Below are 18932 nucleotides of genomic sequence, written 5' to 3'. Positions count from 1 at the left end.
GAGAGAGAGAGAGAGAGAGAGAGAGAGAGAGAGAGAGAGAGAGAGAGCACGGAGACTCAACTCACAGTCTGTAGATGCAGAGAGCGGTGAGGAGAGGAGCAGAGGGTCCTCACCCCCAGGGCTCTGAACCAGTAACTCTCAGATCTTTGGAGATGTCCTTTGATTTCTCTCAGGTCAGGGCAAAGGAACCCTAGCTGTCTGACAGCTCCTCAGTCTCTGGTTGACTCCTCCCTAAGTCCTCCACCTTTTCAGCACATCACACCCCTCCCGCTCCCATACTGCCCCTTGCCTTTTGATAAACCCCAATGCCTCGGTCTTTGAACAAAGCCTGATTCAGCGATGAGAAGGTGGCTATGCCCTGACGTCTCCTTGCCTCCTCTCAGCCACTAACCACCGCCCAGCAGCCAACATGTCCTACTTACTGCTACCCCCTCCCCAGTATCTCACAATGCCTAGCCCATGTAGGTCCCCTGTTCTGAGAGTCTCCTCAGTATCACCCCTCATTGGCCTTCTGTGTTGGGCTATCCTGCACTGCCCACAGCTGGCACAGGCACATCCCCATATCCCCATTTCCTGAGCTCCTCTGTTTCCCCTTCTCTCCTGTCCAGGCTCATCATTCAGATGTCACATGATCCCAAGGTCCTCTGGGTTTCCTTCCCCACCAGAGGGAAGGCCCTGGGAACAGCTTAGGAGAGGAGAGGGCAGCTCAGCCAGTCATACACTTGTGAGGTCTTGGGAAGGAGCTGAGGCTAGGTCAGACCTCTGGTCCAAGGCTAGTCTAATCTTCACTAATCAAGCTTCCTAGAGATGTCCCCTGAAGGATGCAGAGAGGCACAGCTGAACTGCTGCTCTGCTCAAGCTCCTGCTCCAGACCCTGCTTCTGCAGCAGGCCCTGTGTACTCCCTAGGCCCACCCACCTCCTCATCTGGGACTCTACCAGGCATATGAAGTCTTCAAAGGGAATCTGAGACCTGAAGAAGCAAGCAGGGGTGTGCCCTGCCCACTGCCTGCCTCTTTTGTGATCCCAAAGCTCCTGGCTCAGGGCCAAGGGGACAGCTCCCCTGACCAGCACTGCTCCAGTCACTCCAGAACCTGTACCAACCCCTGGATGAGAAAAGAGATGCTCTCAATGCCTCCCTGGCTTAATAAAAGGGATGTGTTAAAGAACTTAGATTAGCAGGGTTCAGATCAGCTGATGTTTTTATTTAAAAATGGAAAAGCATAAATAAGCACAAATTTCAGAAGAACTTTAAGTCAATGGACCCCACTTAGCTAAGCCTCTTCAGACGCTCTGGAAGAAGGTAGGCACTGTCCTTGGGTGATCACATAGCTCTGGGGTGGGAATGAGCATTTCCACAGAGCCCAGGCTGAGTGACCAGGACACCATGATTAGGACAGTTGCTCTGCAACAAAGGGGCAGATCTGCCCCCTGGGGAGTTCTTGTCTGAGAATAGAAGAGGCAACTAGGGGACAGGAGGCCACTGGCCCATTTCCAGCACGGCAGTCACCCACTGGCCAGTCTATGTGGGTGGAGTTATGGTCCTACAAACAAGCTAAACTGGAAAGCCCTGGTGAGTAGACAAAGGACCAAGGCTACCAATGGTCTAGGAACCCTGCTCTAGTTCTGAGCCTCCTAGTGGCCAAGAGAAAAGGCGGCTAGCTCCCACTATTCACCAGATGGTGCCTCAGACTCCTGGGAGGGACAGGCTCTGCTCCTGTCATCTTCATTTAGGGCCACTTGGAACAGAACGAGGCTCCTCGGTTGCAGTTCTTCATGGGACCAGTCTTGGCTGTACTGGGGTCCTTGTGTGTGGCTGGCAGGGCCGCAAAGGAGGGGGCAAGCAGGAGGAAGGCCCCTGCTCTCAGTGCAGTGCTGGTGAGAGGGTTGGGAGGAGACAGGGAGGCAGTGTGAGGGTATGAGCAGCAAGGTGGGGTGAGACCTGGGCACCGGCCAGGATGTGGGTGTGGGAGGCACACGGTAATTGACAGCTCACTGGGCTGAAAATAGGAAGGTAGGGGCCCCCAGGAACCTAAGACCAGAAATGGGGCTCTTTTCTGGACAGTGGCCATGATCACCAACTGAAAAGATTAGCACGCTCTCATCTGAAGAGCAGACTTGTCCTTGGCAAGCTTTCTTCCTAGGGGGATGCAGATGGCTACCCATCATGTGGAGTAGGGGCAAGAGGGACTGGAAATCCCTCTTTAGACTGGGGTGAGGGATAGGGTCCGGCAGGAGGTGACTCCCAAGGATTGGATTCTTGAACTTTGCTCCCTTGGAACAGAGGATACCTTGCTGGGCTGACTGTATGACTCATAGGCTGAGAAGGGTACTTAGGGATGGGTAGATGGATGGGTGTAACATGAATGGATCGGTGGAAGGCGGGTAGGTGGATGAGTAAATGCATGAATCATGGATGGGTGGATGATTGAGATAGTGGATGAATGACTGGGTATGTGTATAAGTAGATAGATGAAAGGGTAAGAGGGATGAATGGGCAGATGAACAGATGGGTGTGTGGGCAGATCGAGGCAGAAATGGAGGAGGGAGTGGGTATGTGGATAGATGGCAGGATGGATAAATGGATGTAAGGATGGATAGATGAATAGGTAGATTGGTGGGTTAGTGAATCAGTGAATGGGGTAGAAAGATGAATTAATAGATGGATTGATAAATGAAAGAGTGGATGGTAAGTGGATAGATAGATGAATGGATGGATAATGAATGAAGGAATGGACAGATGTATAAATGGATGGATATATGGAAAGATGAATGGACAGGTGAGTAAATATATAGATGAGTGGGTAGACTGGTAGCTGGCTTAATGGATGGATGGATGGATAGATAGATGAATGGATGGATGAATGGATGGATGGATGGATGGATGGATGGATGGATGGATGGATGGATGGTTAAATTGGTGAGTGAATAGATGAGTGAGAACTTGGGTGGACAAGAAGGTAAATGGATAAATGAATGGAATGGTAATGGAGTGGATAGGTAGGTTGGCATACAGATGAATTCATACAGATGAATGGTTAGATTGGGGATAGATAGACAGATGAAAGCATACATGAAGGATTAGGTGTGGAGGTAGATGGATGGTGGATGGAGGGTGGGTGGACAGATGGGTGGAAGGAAGGAAACACAATTTTCTGCCAACTAAGAAGAGTCCCAGGAATCCAAGCTTGGATGGTGGGTCCTGGGAAAAAACTGTCTGGAGGAGCAGAGGGTGATTGTGTTCATGAGCTGAGAGGCATGGAGGAAGGCCCTAAGAGAAGCTGGAAATAAGATGCCCTGGGGTCTCCTGGTTTGGGGAGGGTAAAGGACCTAGTTAGGAGTAAACATGGTACCTATAGTTCCTGCAGCTGGGCCCTGGCTAACTTGGGTGGGGCTGGGCCTCATTCTGGGGGACCCTGCCTTACCTGCCCCTCTGGAGAGTTACCTTTCACATGCTTGTTTTGGAACTCAGAGAGGAAGCGTGTGATGCGATCCGAGGGAATGGCAAAGGAGATGCCAGCTGCAACCTTGAGCGTGTTGATGCCGATGACCTCACCATCCTGGGCAAAGAGAGCAGAGTGTGGGGTTACTTAGTGGGGTACAAGCAAACCATAGACTGCTACTGAGCCTGGTGTAAGAGCACTCTTTCCAGGCAGAGCTGACTGTCAGTGCTCCACTGAGATGCCCCAAGCAGCCCCAGCTATCCTGTAAACCTGGCTTTCTGGGTCACATCAGGGTCAGTGACACTACCCCACCCTGCATACCACCAAATCCTGGGGATCTCTCTGTTATATCTCTGGAAAAGTCCTCTAGGAAAGTTACTGGGTTGCTTCTGCCTTCACAGCTCCAGCCCCTCTGCCCTAGGAGGCAGTGTCCACTGCACCCAGGACACCATCTATTCCCATCAGAGACCGGGACTCCCTTCTATCCCTTTCTTATGAAAGCTCTGGCCCAGCTCATAATCTGTTTTGAGCTAGGCTCCCACCCTGCCCAGCTTCATGGAGCCAATGCCATCAGATCAGGAGATTCCCCAGTCAGTGGGACTCACTCCTGGGCAGGTTCCCTCCCAAAAGCCTGGCCATGAGAGGGGTGCAGGATGCTTGCCCTAGACAACCCAGCCAGGGCACTACCAGCTTGTCATGGAACTTCTTTGGGGACTAGGGCAGAAAGTTGAGAATCTAGTGCAGGCCCTACCACATGAGCCTCCTTCAGCAGCCTTGCCTGGAGAATCGTGAGTGTGGAGGAGACAGCCACCTGCGTAAGTCACCTGAATGCCAGCTGGACACTGGCCCAGCCCATGGGCTGTCCCATGGCTGTCTTCTCCAACCCTGGAAGCGTTCCCATGTGCTATTTCTGTCCTTGGCATATCCTTCTCCACCTATACCTTCATCTCCACACTCTCACTAAATGCTCTCTGCCCCTCGTCTATCTCAGTGGTGAGGCCCGTGTCTCTTTAGAACCTCCACGTGCAGGCTCATCAAGTGTGAGTACTACCTACTCTATTGCTAAGTTCTCTTGGGGCAGACAGCACTGAGTCCTCAGAGCCTGGGATCCCAGCTGAATCTCCTGACCTATTCTGGAAAAATCTCAGCCAGGATGATGCTGAACCTGCCTCTGGAAGGAGTGTGTGTTACAGAGCTCATGGGCGTGGTCTCTCCTCTCACCTTAGATCATAACCGAGGACAGCAAGGCCCAGGGCAGTAACAGCCTGATTGTGCCCCCATTGCCCAATGCCATGGGGGAGCACATGGCCCCAGCATTACAACTGTTCTCAGTTGTCCTTGAGGACTCCAGGCAGCATGGACCTAGGGCTCAGGTCTTCCTGGGCCTCCAACACAGCCACTCTACTGACCTCTGGACATGCAGTTCTGAAGACTTCATGGGGTTTGTCCCTATCTCTAGCCTGTGATTCTGTGTGAGCAAAGCCTAGAAAACCATACACTGCACCTTAGGGGACACTTACCAGGTTCACCAGGGGTCCTCCCGAGTTCCCATACTGCAAAGGAGAAAACCACTGTTAGCTGTGCCGTGAACCCCGCTACAGTCCCCAAGCTCTTTCCCCATCACTGACTCCAGTCAGTGACAAGATGGGTCACCGAAACTGACTTTCAGTGTCTTGGTGCTCAACCCAAAGAGCAGAAGACAGCTATCCCACTGACCCTCCAGGTCTCTGCACAAACCTTGTGCTTCCATGTTTCCACAACTCGCCAGTTGCTAGGTACTTGCAGGGCAGGCAGTGTCAGAGGTTTGGTAATCTCTACAGATATGAATGGCTCCAGATACTAGTCATGGCAGGTACAGGGGGACATGCCAAGGCACCCTAGCTTGGAGTTGTATGAATGTCATGGTGTCATCCAATATAGCCTTAATCCTAGTAAAGTCACAAGCTGTGCAGGGCAGGCAAAGACCTTCCAGGGGTATGACTGGGCCACCTCATCTCTGCAGCTGTCCAAGGTGGCCCATCTCTGGGAGGCAGACACGGGGTGAGTGCTCTACATGAGATAACAAAGGCCTTCCTAGATAGTGGTGTGATGCATGATGGGACGGGAAACAAGCTGGTCAGAAGTTACTGAGGTCAGCCTTGCCCATAACACTCACGTTGATGATGGCGTCTGTCTGGATATAGTCCATGTCTGAGTCCCGCAGGCCCAGCTCCTTGCCATCCCGCTGGGCAGTGCTCACAATGCCCGTTGTCACAGTGTTCTGCAGGGCAAAGGGGCTGCCGATGGCCACCACAAACTCGCCAGGCCGCAGGTCTGCGGAGTGACCCAGCAGCAACACAGGGAGCTTTTTCTGGAAGGAGAAAAAGGGTGTGAGAGGACAGAGGCTCAGACCATAGAGAGGGATCCTGGCAGGCTGGTTTCTGGAGAGGAAGGAGGTTATTCACAGTCCTGAGGCCAGGGCAGCAGCTGGCTGAGACTGGAGCTGGAGTCCACAGAACCAAGGCTCACCTTAGGAGGCCAGAAATGTCTGCCATGGGGAGGTACAGAGCATCCAGGCTGGTCCTGGCCTCTGATATCCTTGAGCCCAGGGATTTGTTTTCCGACACATGGTCTCTCTATGTAGCCTTTGCTAACTTAGAACTCACTATATAGGACAAGGCTGACCTCAAACTCACAGAGATCCACCTGCCTCTGCCTCCTGAGTGCTGGGATTAAAGGCTTGTGCTACTGTCCAGCTAAGCCTGAAATTTAGTGGTGACAGTTTGCTCTGCAAGTTGAGAGAAAGCTTCAGCTACCACCAGGCTTGGTGTGCTGCACCCAACAGAGTCACTCCACGAACAAATGTGTCACTCACTGGAGCCCTGTCAAGGACCTAGAAACTCTAGCTTGGAATCCTTGATTCCTGCTATAGATACACAGGGAACCTGAGGCCACCTCTGACACATGAGGTCCCTGAACACTGTTTCACACAGGGCTGGCAGAGCCCGTCTGTCTGTGGGCTCAGCTACCTAGTCCTCTGCTTCGTGGTCTTGAAGAGTAAGCATATATGCACATCTGTTTTGGGAGCAGCAGAGCACAGGTTCTGAGCTTCATAGGCTACCAGAGGTAGGTGTAGGTGTGTGTGTGTGTGTGTGTGTGTGTGTGTGTGTATTGAGGCACACACATCATGCTTGTGTTGCCAATGAAAGACAGGCATGCTCTTCCAGACAGCTCAGGGCAATCTCCTTGGTCTGGCTCTGAAGCAATGGTTTATGCTCTTAGCACTATGGAAGCTACGGAAGAGCTGTAGCATCATTCACTGCCCTACGGCTTCCTGCATCTGCACATGGTTGAAAACAGAGCCTCTCCAAGCCTGGATCCCCTGAGCACAGCAGAACTGCAGGCTGCTCACAAAGAACTTGGGCCTCCATAGCATGAAGAGTTCCTGTCACTTCAGCCCTTCAGTCTGTCCCCCGCTCCCACCCTCAGTTTCTGTGTTATTGTGAAGAAAGGTTGCACCCAGGCAAGGCTCCGAACTATAGAGGGGCTATATTAGGATAGCCCATTACGGATCCTCCACCTTGGGAGTGAACTCTGCAAACACCTGTCACCAAGGACACTGAGAAGCTGCATCCAGGAGGGGCTAGGCTCCACTCAGCCATACCATCTGACTCACAGACATCTAAAGGAAACCATGAGCCAGCTGAAGGCACAGTGGCATATTTGATGGTGAGTGAAAGGGATACAGGAAACCCCCATAACCATCCCAGAGCCATGCAATGGTACTGCTGGATGCAGTAAAAACCAGTTTGAGGAAGGCTTGCATCTAGGCCTGGCAGCCTGATCCTGCCACTATCTTAGGTGTGTGATCAAACGTCGCTGAGCTGCAGTTTCTCCTCAGATTACAAGTGATGAATTCTAATCTCCACAAGGCCCCATTTCTCCCTGTAAGATTCTAAGGGATGAGTGGATCAGGTCCTTCTTCCCAGGACTCTGCCCTGAACAGGAAGAAGCAACACCACCTGGATTTCTAGAAGTTGCCAGTGACCATACTGGGTCGTGTGGCCCTGACATGGGTCTGCCTTGGTGGCTAGGGTAAGTGTGGGCTTAGAGGTGAAAGGTGGGGACCGACCTCCCTGATCTGTCAGCCCACGGGGACAGGCATGTGGATCTGACTAGAACGGTAGAGAGGTAGGTGTGGGATGCTGTTCCTCCCTTCTGTGTCCTGCTTGCTCCTGATGTTGGCACCCTGGGCAAGGCAGTTCAGGGACTGCTTATCTGATGTGGCCAGTGGCCCTAGGCCTCAGGTCCCTGCTATCCCCTGGGAAGGCTGGGCTAGGAGGCACTGCTGGGACAGGCAGGGGTGTGTCATCTTACTCACTTTGGGGTGGATTACGATTGTGGCAATGTCCGACTTCTTGTCGATGTCCTGGATGGTGGCCTCATAAGCATCTCCATTCTGCAGCTGCACCTTCAGCTGCTGCCGGCCTGAGGCGGTGCTGGAGCTGGAGACCACGTGGGCGTTGGTGATGATCAACCCGGCTTCTGACATGATGAAGCCCGAACCACTGGACAGGGGCACATTTCGCCCAAACAGAGGGTGTCTGCGCAGGAAAGCACGGGACATTCAGCATGGGGGAGTCAACACGGTAGAGGGAGCAGAACCACGCGGGGTGAAAAGAACACAGGCTTGGGGAACCACTCCCTCCTCCAGCTGGGTTTGAACTGAGGCAGCCACGTATGGGTGTGGCCTTGCCAACACTGAAGCCGGGCCCAGTTCATGACCATAAAGATCATGACCACCATCTCTGATCTTCAGTTTGCTGCAGTGAGACAAAGTACCACTGGTGTCAGCATATAACAGCCTACAGTGGCACCGACCTAACTGAGCTGCCCTCAGGCAGACTCTGTAAGCCCTCTGAGACTCAGTCTTCCCATCTTGGAAATGGGCCGTCTGCTTAAGGAGCCTTTACTTTCAGGATGGGATGAGGTAGAAGGTTGGTACAGCTTGTGACCTTCTTCGGGTGACATAGGAAAGGACATAGGCCTTGAGGACACTAAGCAAGTGAAAGAACACAAAGAAGCACTCTTGAGCATGGTGTCAGTCTTTTTGAAAATGTCACCTCAGCCCAGCGATACCAGAGAAAACAACAAACATCCTAAGTATTCCCTGCAGCCAGGGACAAATTCATTCAAGGTTCATGGGAGACTTGTGGGTCTGTGTCCCCCAGACAGATGTGATCAAGTTCTGACCACAGCTCCATGGTGTGACCTCATTTGGAAGTGGGTCTCTGCAGGTGTGACAGGGCTGTGACATTCTGATGAAGTGGGGACCTTTGTCCAAGCATCGGTATTTTGAGAAGATAGGAAGCTGGAAGAGACACAAGGGGGACCCTGGGAGGCAGATGGAAAGGACATCCTCCAATCTGAGGACACCCAGAATCACTAGAAGTTAGGAGGGAGCCCAAGAATCTGGGTGTGGTGTCCTGCTGACACCCGACCAAGGATGTCAAACTCCTTGGACGTTAAACTGGGACAACGTGTCCCACTGTTTAAGCTTCTGGTCTGTGGGGCTCTGTGACTTAGGCCTAGGTAAAGACTGCTGTACACGGCTCTCGGGGAGATTGAGGCCCCACCACGTGGGACTACATACTGGGGTCAGGCAGGAGGAGGCAGGGCAGAGCAGGCTCCACCATGGCAGGCTGCTTAGCTTCCTGTGTGAGAACTGCAGAGTCTGTGGCTGGGTCCTGTCTCCCAGCCATGTCTCTCTGAGAAGTACAGCCAGCTCCTCTCAAAACTGCAGCCGGGGCCCGAGACAGCCTCTTACCCCAGGGTGTGTGTGTGTGTGTGTGTGTGTGTGTTTGTATGTGTGTAGTGTGTGATATGTGGTATGTAAATGTGGTATGTCTGTGTGTTTGTGTATGTGGTGTGTGTGTGTGTGTGTGTGTGGTGTATGTAGTGTGTGTCTGTGGTGTGTGTAGTGTGTGTGTGGTGTGTATATAGGATGTGGGGAGGCAGTGGGGTTAAGTGATGTGTGTGCATGAGTGAGTGTGTGTGTGCATGCATGTGTGTGTGTGTGTGTGTGTGTGTGTGTGTGTATGTGTGTGTGTTCACTTTAGGCCTCTGTTCCTAGCTCCTGACAGGGAACTGTCTTCTGGGCTCACGGGAGAATACCATGAGCAATTTTTCAGCAAAATCCTTGTGATGCACAGGTTTAAAAGCTGTCAATCACAGCAGGGATCCGACAAGCAGAAGGGTCCCACAGTCCCATGGGTGCTGAGTCTCCAAACATCTGTCTCGTTTCTCCTAGAGCAGAAGTCTCAGGATGACTTGAGAAAATAGACTCAGAGCCTACGTGCTCTAGAGCTCAGGCTAGACCCTGGGTGAGGACGGCTCATCCTCCTCCCTGCTCCACCTCACACCATCTTGCCACCGTGAGGCTGTGGCCACTGTTAGTGTGCAGGAGGCTGAGCAGTCCGACACTGGTGACCTTAGAGCACAGAGGGAAGGATAGTGATTGACATCAGGCAGCTCCGTGCCAGAGTCAGACTAATAAGCTGGTCACCAGCTTCCCTGATCTCTATCAGGAGGGCTCCTGTCTGGCTCCACGCCCCAGCTGCCCTCTCCACTCAGCTGCAGGGTGAGAAGGGTGGAGACTGTTGTGTCTGGAGATCCAAGGATCCTGCCATAACCGGCCTCTCTCTGGGGGATCCAAATAGAGACCTAAGGACCGGATGTGAGTGAAGGGGCCTTGGCTGCTGTGTCTAGAAGGCAAGCTTCCTCATCCAGCAGAGACATCTCTGGGACAGAATACGGGGGTGTGGGAGGAAGGAAGGAGTCTCCACCCCTGTCTGTAAAGACAGATCCTTCCAGGAGGCTAGACCACACATCACACAGTGGGCTTCCTCTCCCATGGACAAACCTGCTTCGCTATTCACCCGAGTCCACTCAGACCTCCCTCCCCTCCACCACGAATTGGCACATCCTCCCTCATGCCTGATCTAGACACAGTTGTCCTGTTGAGCCGGCACCTCAGTGGGACTGTCCCTTGTTTCTAACTCCTAGACTCCTAGGTACTCACTTCAGGCTAAGTTTCAGCTCCCATCCCCAGGAACCCCACCTTCCAACAGTTGTTACTCATCCCACCCACCCCTTACTCTGCTCCTGGCTGCTGTAATCAGATCTAGCTTGGATGACAGCAGGCAACAAGGCAGCTGGGAATGACTGGGAAACTGCGGAGGAACTCGGGGGTCGGGGGTGGGGGGGAACGCACCTCAGAAAAAGCTCTATATGGACCACGGCTGGCGCGATCTTCTCCACCACGTCGGCGATGAAGTTGAACTTGTACCGCGGACTGGTCAGCTGGTGGAGACCTGCGCTGGCAGCAAGGACCAAGGGTGTCAGTGAGACCTGCTGGTTTCCAGCAGCCCCCTAGGTCTAGGGTGGAAGAGGCCCTGCTGGAGACCCATGAGACATTGGGGATAGTCGTCCCTTCCCTGGAGAATGGTTAACTAGGTCCTCTGAGATTTGAGCCTCTGTACATTTCCCCCCACTGCACTCCCCAGGGCTGGGCAGGAATCTTAGAGAAGTTTAGATCTTTGCTCTGGGAAGCACAGTACTGATGCTGGGGACCAACGCCGCGAGACCCTTGCCTGATCCCTTGTAACAGCAGAATGTTGGAGAGAGGACCATCAGCCTCTGTGCCTAAGGGGCAGTATACTGACAGATAAGGGCACAGTGAAAGGGCCAAGGCCTCCTCTTCTGAGCCATCCCATCAGGCCATTCTTCATTGGCTGGGCTAAAGATTCCTGAGTGGACAGAACACCCACCGCCTTTGTCCAACTTGGCCATAGCCCAGGCCTACTTGCAAGGCAGCACACGAATGCCTCAAAACCTTCATCACTGGCTCAGATTTCTGCCACCATCAGCAACAGAGCTGTGGCTTGCCAAGACCACAGGCCTGAGGCATGCGGGTGACATGAGCCTGTACTGAGTACTATGGGTAGTGGTAGAACTGAGGCAGGAGCCAAGGCCTGATAGACAAATCTGTGTGCCCAGGCTGCTTGGGCTTTGGCCTGGAGGCTCCAGCCAGTCAGCAGACGTTAGTAGGCCGCTTGTCATTCCAGAGGGAGGGCCTGACTGATGTTCAGGACCTTGTCAGCCAGGACAGTGCATGGTGGGTGACTGGGGAGATGTCAAGGCCTGCAGCAGGGGCCCTGCTTTCAGCTGGCTCTCCACCCTCAGGACCACAGGAAAACCAAGGAGACAGTCCCATTCCCCAGCACTGTCAACTCAGACCAGAGATAGGCTTGCCTCACCCAAGCCCAACAGTGACCAGCACAAGCAGGCAGCACCCATGAGCTCCCTGGAAAGAGGGAAGAAGATGATATAACCACCAGCCAGAAACTGCTCAGCCTGGCCATCAGCTTGAAACCCCTACCCCAGAGCAGAAGCCATAGCCCAGAAAACTGAGCCTGAGTATGAACACCATCCTAGGTTGGCAGGCCTAGCCCTGCTGCATGTCAGAGAACCCGAACAGTGACAGGCATGGCCCTTTAATGCGGCCCCAGTCTCAGATGAGTCACCATGAGTCACATAGAGGGCCCCAAGCCCCCACCACAGGCTTCCCACATGAACTGGCCTGGCTGGGCCTGGAAACAGCTCTGTTTATTTGGGGTTTCTTAACAGCCCCACCCCCATGCCAGGCCGAGCCAAGCTCTGAAGGCCGGAGTCTCAGCACACCCAGCTGTTGGCTCTATTTTTTGTTGTTGTTGTTGTTCTTCAAAAATAAACGGAATCTGAAGGCCCGGAAGTTTTGTTCAGCAGCCTGACCCAGAGCACAGCCATCAGGGCCAGGTGTCTAGGGCCTGAGAAGAAAGGCAGGCTGTAAGAAGCAGCCCTGAGAGGGAAGATGACCTCAGGGCTCCGTCTCCAACACGCATGCCCTGAGAGTGGATGACCCTCATACAGGGAGGTGTGCTAGCTCTGGACAGTCACAACTGCCATGGAAGACATGGGGAAACAAAGGCACAGAACAGAAAAATGAATGACCAAGACACACCACAGGGGCACCTACACTGTCCCTGAGGCTGTTCACTGCAAGGTTCCATCATTGTGATTAACAGAGATCCAAACCCAAATGTCCCGAGGGCACAAGCCCAGCCAGCACACTTGACACACATAGGAGCCTGGTTCTGATCCCCACGTCTGACTCTTCAATGGTGTCCCCCAACTTGGCCATTTCTTAACAGAAAGACCCCACAAGTCTCCTGATTTTCTTCCTGGGGGACAATCGTGGCATCTCTCCCTGGGTCATCAGCCAGCCGTGATCATGCATGTGCAGGCTTGGTATTGTGTGAGGCCTAATGGGGGGGCATCAAGTAAGTCTAGACATGGCAGGTGTTCCCTGTGCAGATGGGACTGGGAGATTGAAGGCAGCATTGAGCGTCCCACATGGGCCAGTTTGTACTGCTCCTCCTCAGTCACAGGTGGAAGGGCGTTCCTCAAGGAGAGCTGGGAATCTCTGAGAACTAGAATAGCTGCACAGTACAGGCGTTAGCAGGCAGCACCTCCAGGGGTTGGCTCAGCCAGCAGAGCCTGGAATTTCACAGCCAGAGGCATCCGGCTGGCCCCAAGCCAAACATAGGTCAAGGCTGGGATCTCCTGGAAGCTAACCAACTGTTATACACCCCCAAGGAGCAGCACGGAGCTGGGATATGCCCAGGTCGAAGCTGTGTGCCTTGGGCAGGCCACCTGATCTCTCTCAGCCTTGTTTCCCAACCTAGACAACAGCCACTGTATCAGCTGTGGAGAGCTCAGCGTGGGCGACTCGGGGCCTGGTGTCCTATACCTGCGGTGCTGTGCGTGGTGCCTTGCACCTGGGCTGGTGCCCTGAGCTGTGGCCGTGAAGAAGAGTGATGTGTGGTATGCATGCTCCTGGCTGGGCAGCTACCCTCCTTTATCTTCTATTCCCTAGGCAGGACCTGGGTCACAGACCACAACATAGTCCCCTGGGTATGACAGATGGATCTTAAAGAGACATGGGTCACTTAGGGACAGGCAAGCTTTTAAAAGAAGGAAAAACAGTGAGCTGATCCAGGCAGGCAAGCTGCAGCAGGGCCGAAGCTCGAGGGGCTGTGTGCTCCACTCTGCTCACTTCCAGGGCCAGCCCATCCTTGGTACCCAAGTCCTGAGGATACTCTAGAGCAGCGGTTCTCAATCTATGGGTTGTGACCTCCTTGGGGTCACATATCAGACAGCTTGCATATCAGATATCCACATTATAATCCATAACAGTAGCAAATTTATGGATATGAAGTAGCAACAAAAATAATTTTATGGATGGGGTCACCACAGCATGAGGAACTGTATTAAAGGGTCACTGCATTAGGAAGGTTGAGAACCACCGCTCTAGAGAGGCCCTCAGTGAGGGAACAAGTGTGACTTTTGGCCTAGGCCTTGAGGAATGGAGGATTGGCATATGTGACAAAGGGACTGCGTGTGCAAAGGCAAGTGACACTGGGTACAAGAGTCTGGGACTAGAGCTGGGACACAGGAGGTGAGGACTCTGTGTATAGGATCTGGATATTCAGGTCCTAGAACCTCAGATGGAGGTGTATGTGGCCCACAGGCCACGCTGATACCATGAATATACAGGCACAGCCTGCAGTGCCCAGGCCTGTCATGCATATAGTTGAGGCATACATGTCTGGCCATGCTTCTGCAGCCCCAGGAACAGGGTCTTGTGACTACACTGTTTCTCATAACTTATTCACCAGTGTCCTTCAGAGTGGCCACCGTCTCAAGAGGCTCAAGTACTATGGTATATCAGACCAGAAATAGGGAGTCGGGGACTAGGGCTTGGGCAAGCTCTCCCTTACTTTGAGAGTCCTAGAGTGGCACACTACAGCACCAGAACCTGCCTTTATAAGGTACCCCAACATTATTCCCTATGACAAAACTCCTAAAGGCTTCAGAGGTTGTGGGAAGTCTGAGACACCTGACCCTAGGAACTCTGGTGGCCACCTCCCTCAAAGCCCCAGTCTGCTGTGACAGCTGCATAAGTCTGGGATCTACAGTGAAGGCCAGAAAGGCTGCTTGCCTGCTTCACTGTCTCCAGAGCCCCTACAGGCCAGTGAGCTCACAGACTCTTGATGGTGCAGGACAGGGGTGAATATCATTCTGCCTAGGTAGCATTGTCCTCACAGAGCCCCATGGCCACCTCTGCATGCCCTGCAGGTGGATGAAGGAAGGGATGTGGCTTGGACAGAGCTTCTGAACTCACAGGTCGTGGAGTAGTTCCTTGTACCAGGTTATAACACACAACCCTCTCCAGCATCAAATAAACATAGGAAGCCACCGGAACCCTACCAGACCCCACACACAATCATACCACTGACCAGTTCTGCTGTCCCAGCAGGCAGAGGGACAGATACAGGACACATTTTCTTGCCTGGTTAACATGCTCAACTCCAAGCCCCTAGAAGCTGCTAAGAGGAGGGAACACAAAAGCTAACCAAAGTTCTTAAATAAACAGGCTGGGAGAGCCTGTCAGGGCCTTTCACATTAAAAGCTACCTATTAGATCTTTGTGGTAATTTCCCAGGTCTCCCAGCTCTGAGCTCCAGTAGAATGTGGGTGTCTACCACCACAGAGGGGCTGTGGGATGTTGATTCCAGGGAGCCAACAGGCAGCTAGCCACTTGTAAGCAGACCCTTGAATGCAGGTCATACTAGTAAAGGGACCCTTCTCTTGAGAATGCTTTTCTAACAAGCAGGTGGGATCAAACAGCTTCCATCACTCACAATGAAGCCATCTAATGAGGTCCAAGAGAGATCCAGGGACCCATGGGCCCAGACATTTATATAACATTACCTATTGTGTGCAACCGGGTGCTGCATCCACCCCTGCCATGAGGCCCAGAGTGAACAAGAAGCAGAGAGAACAGACAGGTCAATAGACAGGGGTACAGATCTAGCAATGAGCCACAATGGTTAGGGAAGCCAGCTCAGGATGGTAGGACATCTGAGCCCATCCTTCACCCTACTAGGTGAAGGATGAAGGGGCAAATGTGGCCAGTGGGCAGAGCACATGCAAAGGCACTGAGGTAGGAGGGAGGGAAGCCAGTAAGGCGGCCAGAAGATGAGAAGGTTGCAGAAGATGGTAGTGGAGTTGGGGGTGGGGAGGAGAAATAGGGCCTGAGAGTCCAGTAAGGGTAGTAGGGGGGTTATGGAGGGAGTCTTGTTGGAAACATGCAGGACAGACTGACCAGGGTCACCTGGCTGCCAGGTGAGGTGATGTAGGAGGATAAGAAAGGTGGAAGCCAGCAAGTCAGTGTTGGCTTGGCCTCCCTCTTGCCAGCACATACACGGGTTCAGAGCATCTGGGCGTTGTGGTCTGTGCTCAGGGTGATCGGTGAGTGTGCTCACAGTGGACAGGAGGCAATGACAGGTGTGTGGTGACAGAGGCTGAGACCTCAGTGTCCTGGGGCAGTACTATCAGCTGAACTGGGAGGAAGAGTTAGAGACAGCTAGGCTGCTACCATCTCTGGGCAGTATTTAACAAGGAACTGGGCCAGTCTTAATCTGCATGGGGCGAGCCTGGTACTCATACCAGCATGTGAAGCTTCTGAGCATCCAGAGATAGCAGCCTATGTGAATGATGTCCCTGGAGTAGGCAGAACCTGGGACATCCATATCAAACTGGGCAATGGACAGGTGTCAGGTTCAAGGTCATTGGCTCTGTCTAGCTGTAACCATCCTGACAGGACTGAATGAGGACATTGTGAAGGACACTTGTGTCCCCTCCCTCTGGCTATCAGACTACTGAGACAGTGATGGGCCCTGAGAAATTGGGATTTCCCCATGAGTCTCATGCTGGGGGTGGGGGGGAGGAGGCAGGAAGCTGCAGGGATGCATCAGACCAGCAGGGAGAGACTGGAGCTATGGATCAAGGATGGGTGGGAGCATTTGGTCAAGTATACCTCCGTCCCTCTAGTTAAATGTAAATCTCGTGTCAGGACCCCTAGATAGACTTGGAGGGCTGTCACTGGACCCTTTCACTCCTTTTCCCAATGTGGCCACACTGCTTTAATTGGCCCTTTGAGGATGGATGGCAGACCCTGGCTTGTTAACATCTCTCTGATCATGTGTCCTTCCTCTTTGGCTTCAGAACCGACAACTCCTTGGCAGCTTGAGCTTTGATGGTGGCCAGTGCTCTAGGTCAGATCTTGGTCTCTGCTCTGCCCAGGCCTCCCCACTCTCTCTACACTTGCCAGGGAGCCTCATTTACTGTCCCAACTCAACACCTCTCTGGTGGGGGGGAAGCTCATCCCCAAGCAGCAATAGTATACCCAGCACAGGAAGTAACACTGAGACTTAGCATGTGTTGTCCTAGGGTTAAATATTCCTTGCAGGGGTCTCTTCCAGGCCTGACATCAGACCATTCATGGATGAGTACCCAGAACACAATGGAACAATCGACCAAGGACAGTGGGTCTATGGAGCCTAAGGTCTGGCCAACATCCACAGCTATTCTGCCATTCTTAGTGATGGATGCCTGCCTGATCCTCTATCTCCATGGCACCTCTGTGCCCTCCACAGTCTAGAAAGCTCAAGGGTACCAGAAGGTCTGCTTCATGCAATGCACTATTTCCAGTCAAGGGACAGTCAGGCACAGAAAGGAATTTATTTTACAAATGGCTCAATCTGTGAAGAACAAAATCCATTTCCATCCCTGCCCATCTCTGCTCAGAGCCTGATGTTAATAGTATCTGTCACATGGGAGACCAGAGAAGGGTACACCAAACACAACCAAGATAGGAGCAGAGGAGCACAGGTGCCTGGCCACCCGGAACCCTCTGCCTCTCAGACGCAAGGCCCAAGATGGGTACACAGAAGCAGCACCCAGCACAGCCTGACAGAAGAAAACAGCAGAAATTGAAGGCAGAGACCAGGAAAGGTTGCTTGCCGCTCATTCCCTTCTAAGTCACTGGAGGACTCTAAGAAACAAGAGTGTGGCTGGGTCAGAGCCTCATAGCCCACCAGATGCTACCAGGCTGCCACACTAGGCTTTAATTCTAACTTGTTTGTGACTTTGGGGACAATATTTACCTCTTAGGGCCTCAGTTTCTCCATCTAGAAGGCCAGAGGGTTGTCTGAACTGTACTTAAAAGGCTGCCCAGTGGAAGTGGGCAGATTCCCCCTGGTCCTCAGTTTCCTCAGAGCAAGACTTTGGAATCCTAGTGGAGCTTACCAGAGGGGCAGGCACCCTTCTGCAGCTGGCGCACTGGCGTCCCAGAGATCTGCAACGCACGACGGCTGGCGGCCTGCAGCGCGCACACGTCGGCATAAGTGTGCCCGTCTGTGCCACACACGGTGTGTGTCCAACGGCAGCGGCACACGCCACGCACGCACTCCAGACTGTCCCCACACGGCGAGTCCAGTGGGCGGCCGCAGGGCTCACCCTCGCTGGCGGCGCACACCAGGCAGCAGTTGCAGAGGTCCGGTACGTAGCCCCCAGGGCAGCGAGGGCTCGGACAGCGCGACACGTCGCAGCGCGCAGGACACGGCGACGCCGGGGGCTCCCGGGCCAGCGCCAACACAGCCAGCGTGGCCACCATGGCCAGCGTGGCGGGGAGCAGCGCGCGCGCCTGCATCACGGAGAGCTGGCGGCGCAAGACCCGCGGGGACACCGAGGCCCGGACGGCTCAGGCGCACTCTGGCCCGGAGCGCAAAAAGGGCATGGTGTGGGGACTGACCGGGGCCTCTCTCAAACCAAGCGTCACAGGGCGCTTAAAGACCAAGACAGTCCGCCTTCGCTGGAAGGGGCGGCCCTGCCCGGCGCCAGCCCCGCCCCTGCCCCACGGGACCCCGCCCCGGCTGGTGGGGACCCACCCAGTGTCTCCTGCTCCCCGGCTTGCCTGGTGTGCACTTTGGGTGACAGGTCTGCCGGCCCAGGATGAGGGCCTGGGGCACGGAAGCTGCTTCGAAATACCCCAGTCCTAGCCAGGGACCTGACCACAATCCTAAAGACATGAAAAAAATCCAAATTCTGTCCCCAGCCCTCTTCCACAGAGGTACCCCTACTCTACTCTCCTGAGCAGCCAGGCTCAGCAAGGCCCCAAACCTAGACCCCTCCTGCTCCGCATCACTCCATCTGGGGACATTGGAGCAGATACTTAGAAAGCAGCTGAGTGCCCCTCCCCCATCTTCAGCTGGAGGTTGTGACCCCAGCCAGGGAGGTGGCCTACCTGCCTTGGATCAGGGGTCTATTCTGGATTCTCCCAGATCTAGAACTCTAGTTGCTGCCTGTTGCCCTCAGTTTCTTCTACAAGAAGTACCAAGCACCTCCTACCTCAGAGTGATTGGAAGTGAGAGGATACAGGCAGTGCAGGAGCAGGGGGCACTTTCTCAACTCTCTACAACACCTCACCTCCTCAGGCATTCACCAGGCTACTTCAGTCCCAGGCCCGGTGCAGGTGCAGGATGTCAAGTTGCCAGCAGTTGGAGCTTT

At 53.6% G+C, this 18932-nt stretch overlaps 1 protein-coding gene across 2 annotated transcripts in view; it reads right to left on the bottom strand.

Annotated features, from left to right (window-relative positions):
• Positions 1-18511, bottom strand: part of Htra3 (HtrA serine peptidase 3) — a 26807-nt gene extending 8296 nt beyond the window's left edge. The window contains exons 1-7 of one of the 2 annotated variants that reach the window (XM_028758139.1): positions 17673-18087; positions 10694-10793; positions 7802-8024; positions 5597-5791; positions 4962-4994; positions 3444-3558; positions 1450-1873 (exon numbers count right to left, since the gene is read on the bottom strand). In XM_028758139.1, coding sequence (XP_028613972.1) covers positions 1863-1873; positions 3444-3558; positions 4962-4994; positions 5597-5791; positions 7802-8024; positions 10694-10793; positions 17673-18075 — 1080 coding nt within the window. In that variant the 5' untranslated portion in view covers positions 18076-18087 and the 3' untranslated portion in view covers positions 1450-1862. Of the gene's footprint in view, positions 1-1449; positions 1874-3443; positions 3559-4961; positions 4995-5596; positions 5792-7801; positions 8025-10693; positions 10794-17672 lie in introns of those variants that run through there. The other variant, XM_028758138.1, reaches the window with a different exon arrangement.
• Positions 18512-18932: the final 421 nt, after the last annotated feature.

Source organism: Grammomys surdaster, unplaced genomic scaffold, assembly GCF_004785775.1.
Source record: "Grammomys surdaster isolate TR1022 unplaced genomic scaffold, NIH_TR_1.0 126187, whole genome shotgun sequence".
Taxonomy (NCBI): Eukaryota; Metazoa; Chordata; class Mammalia; order Rodentia; family Muridae; genus Grammomys; species Grammomys surdaster.
The sequence above is the reverse complement of the archived record's forward strand: the minus strand, read 5'-3'. Positions and strand labels throughout refer to the sequence as shown.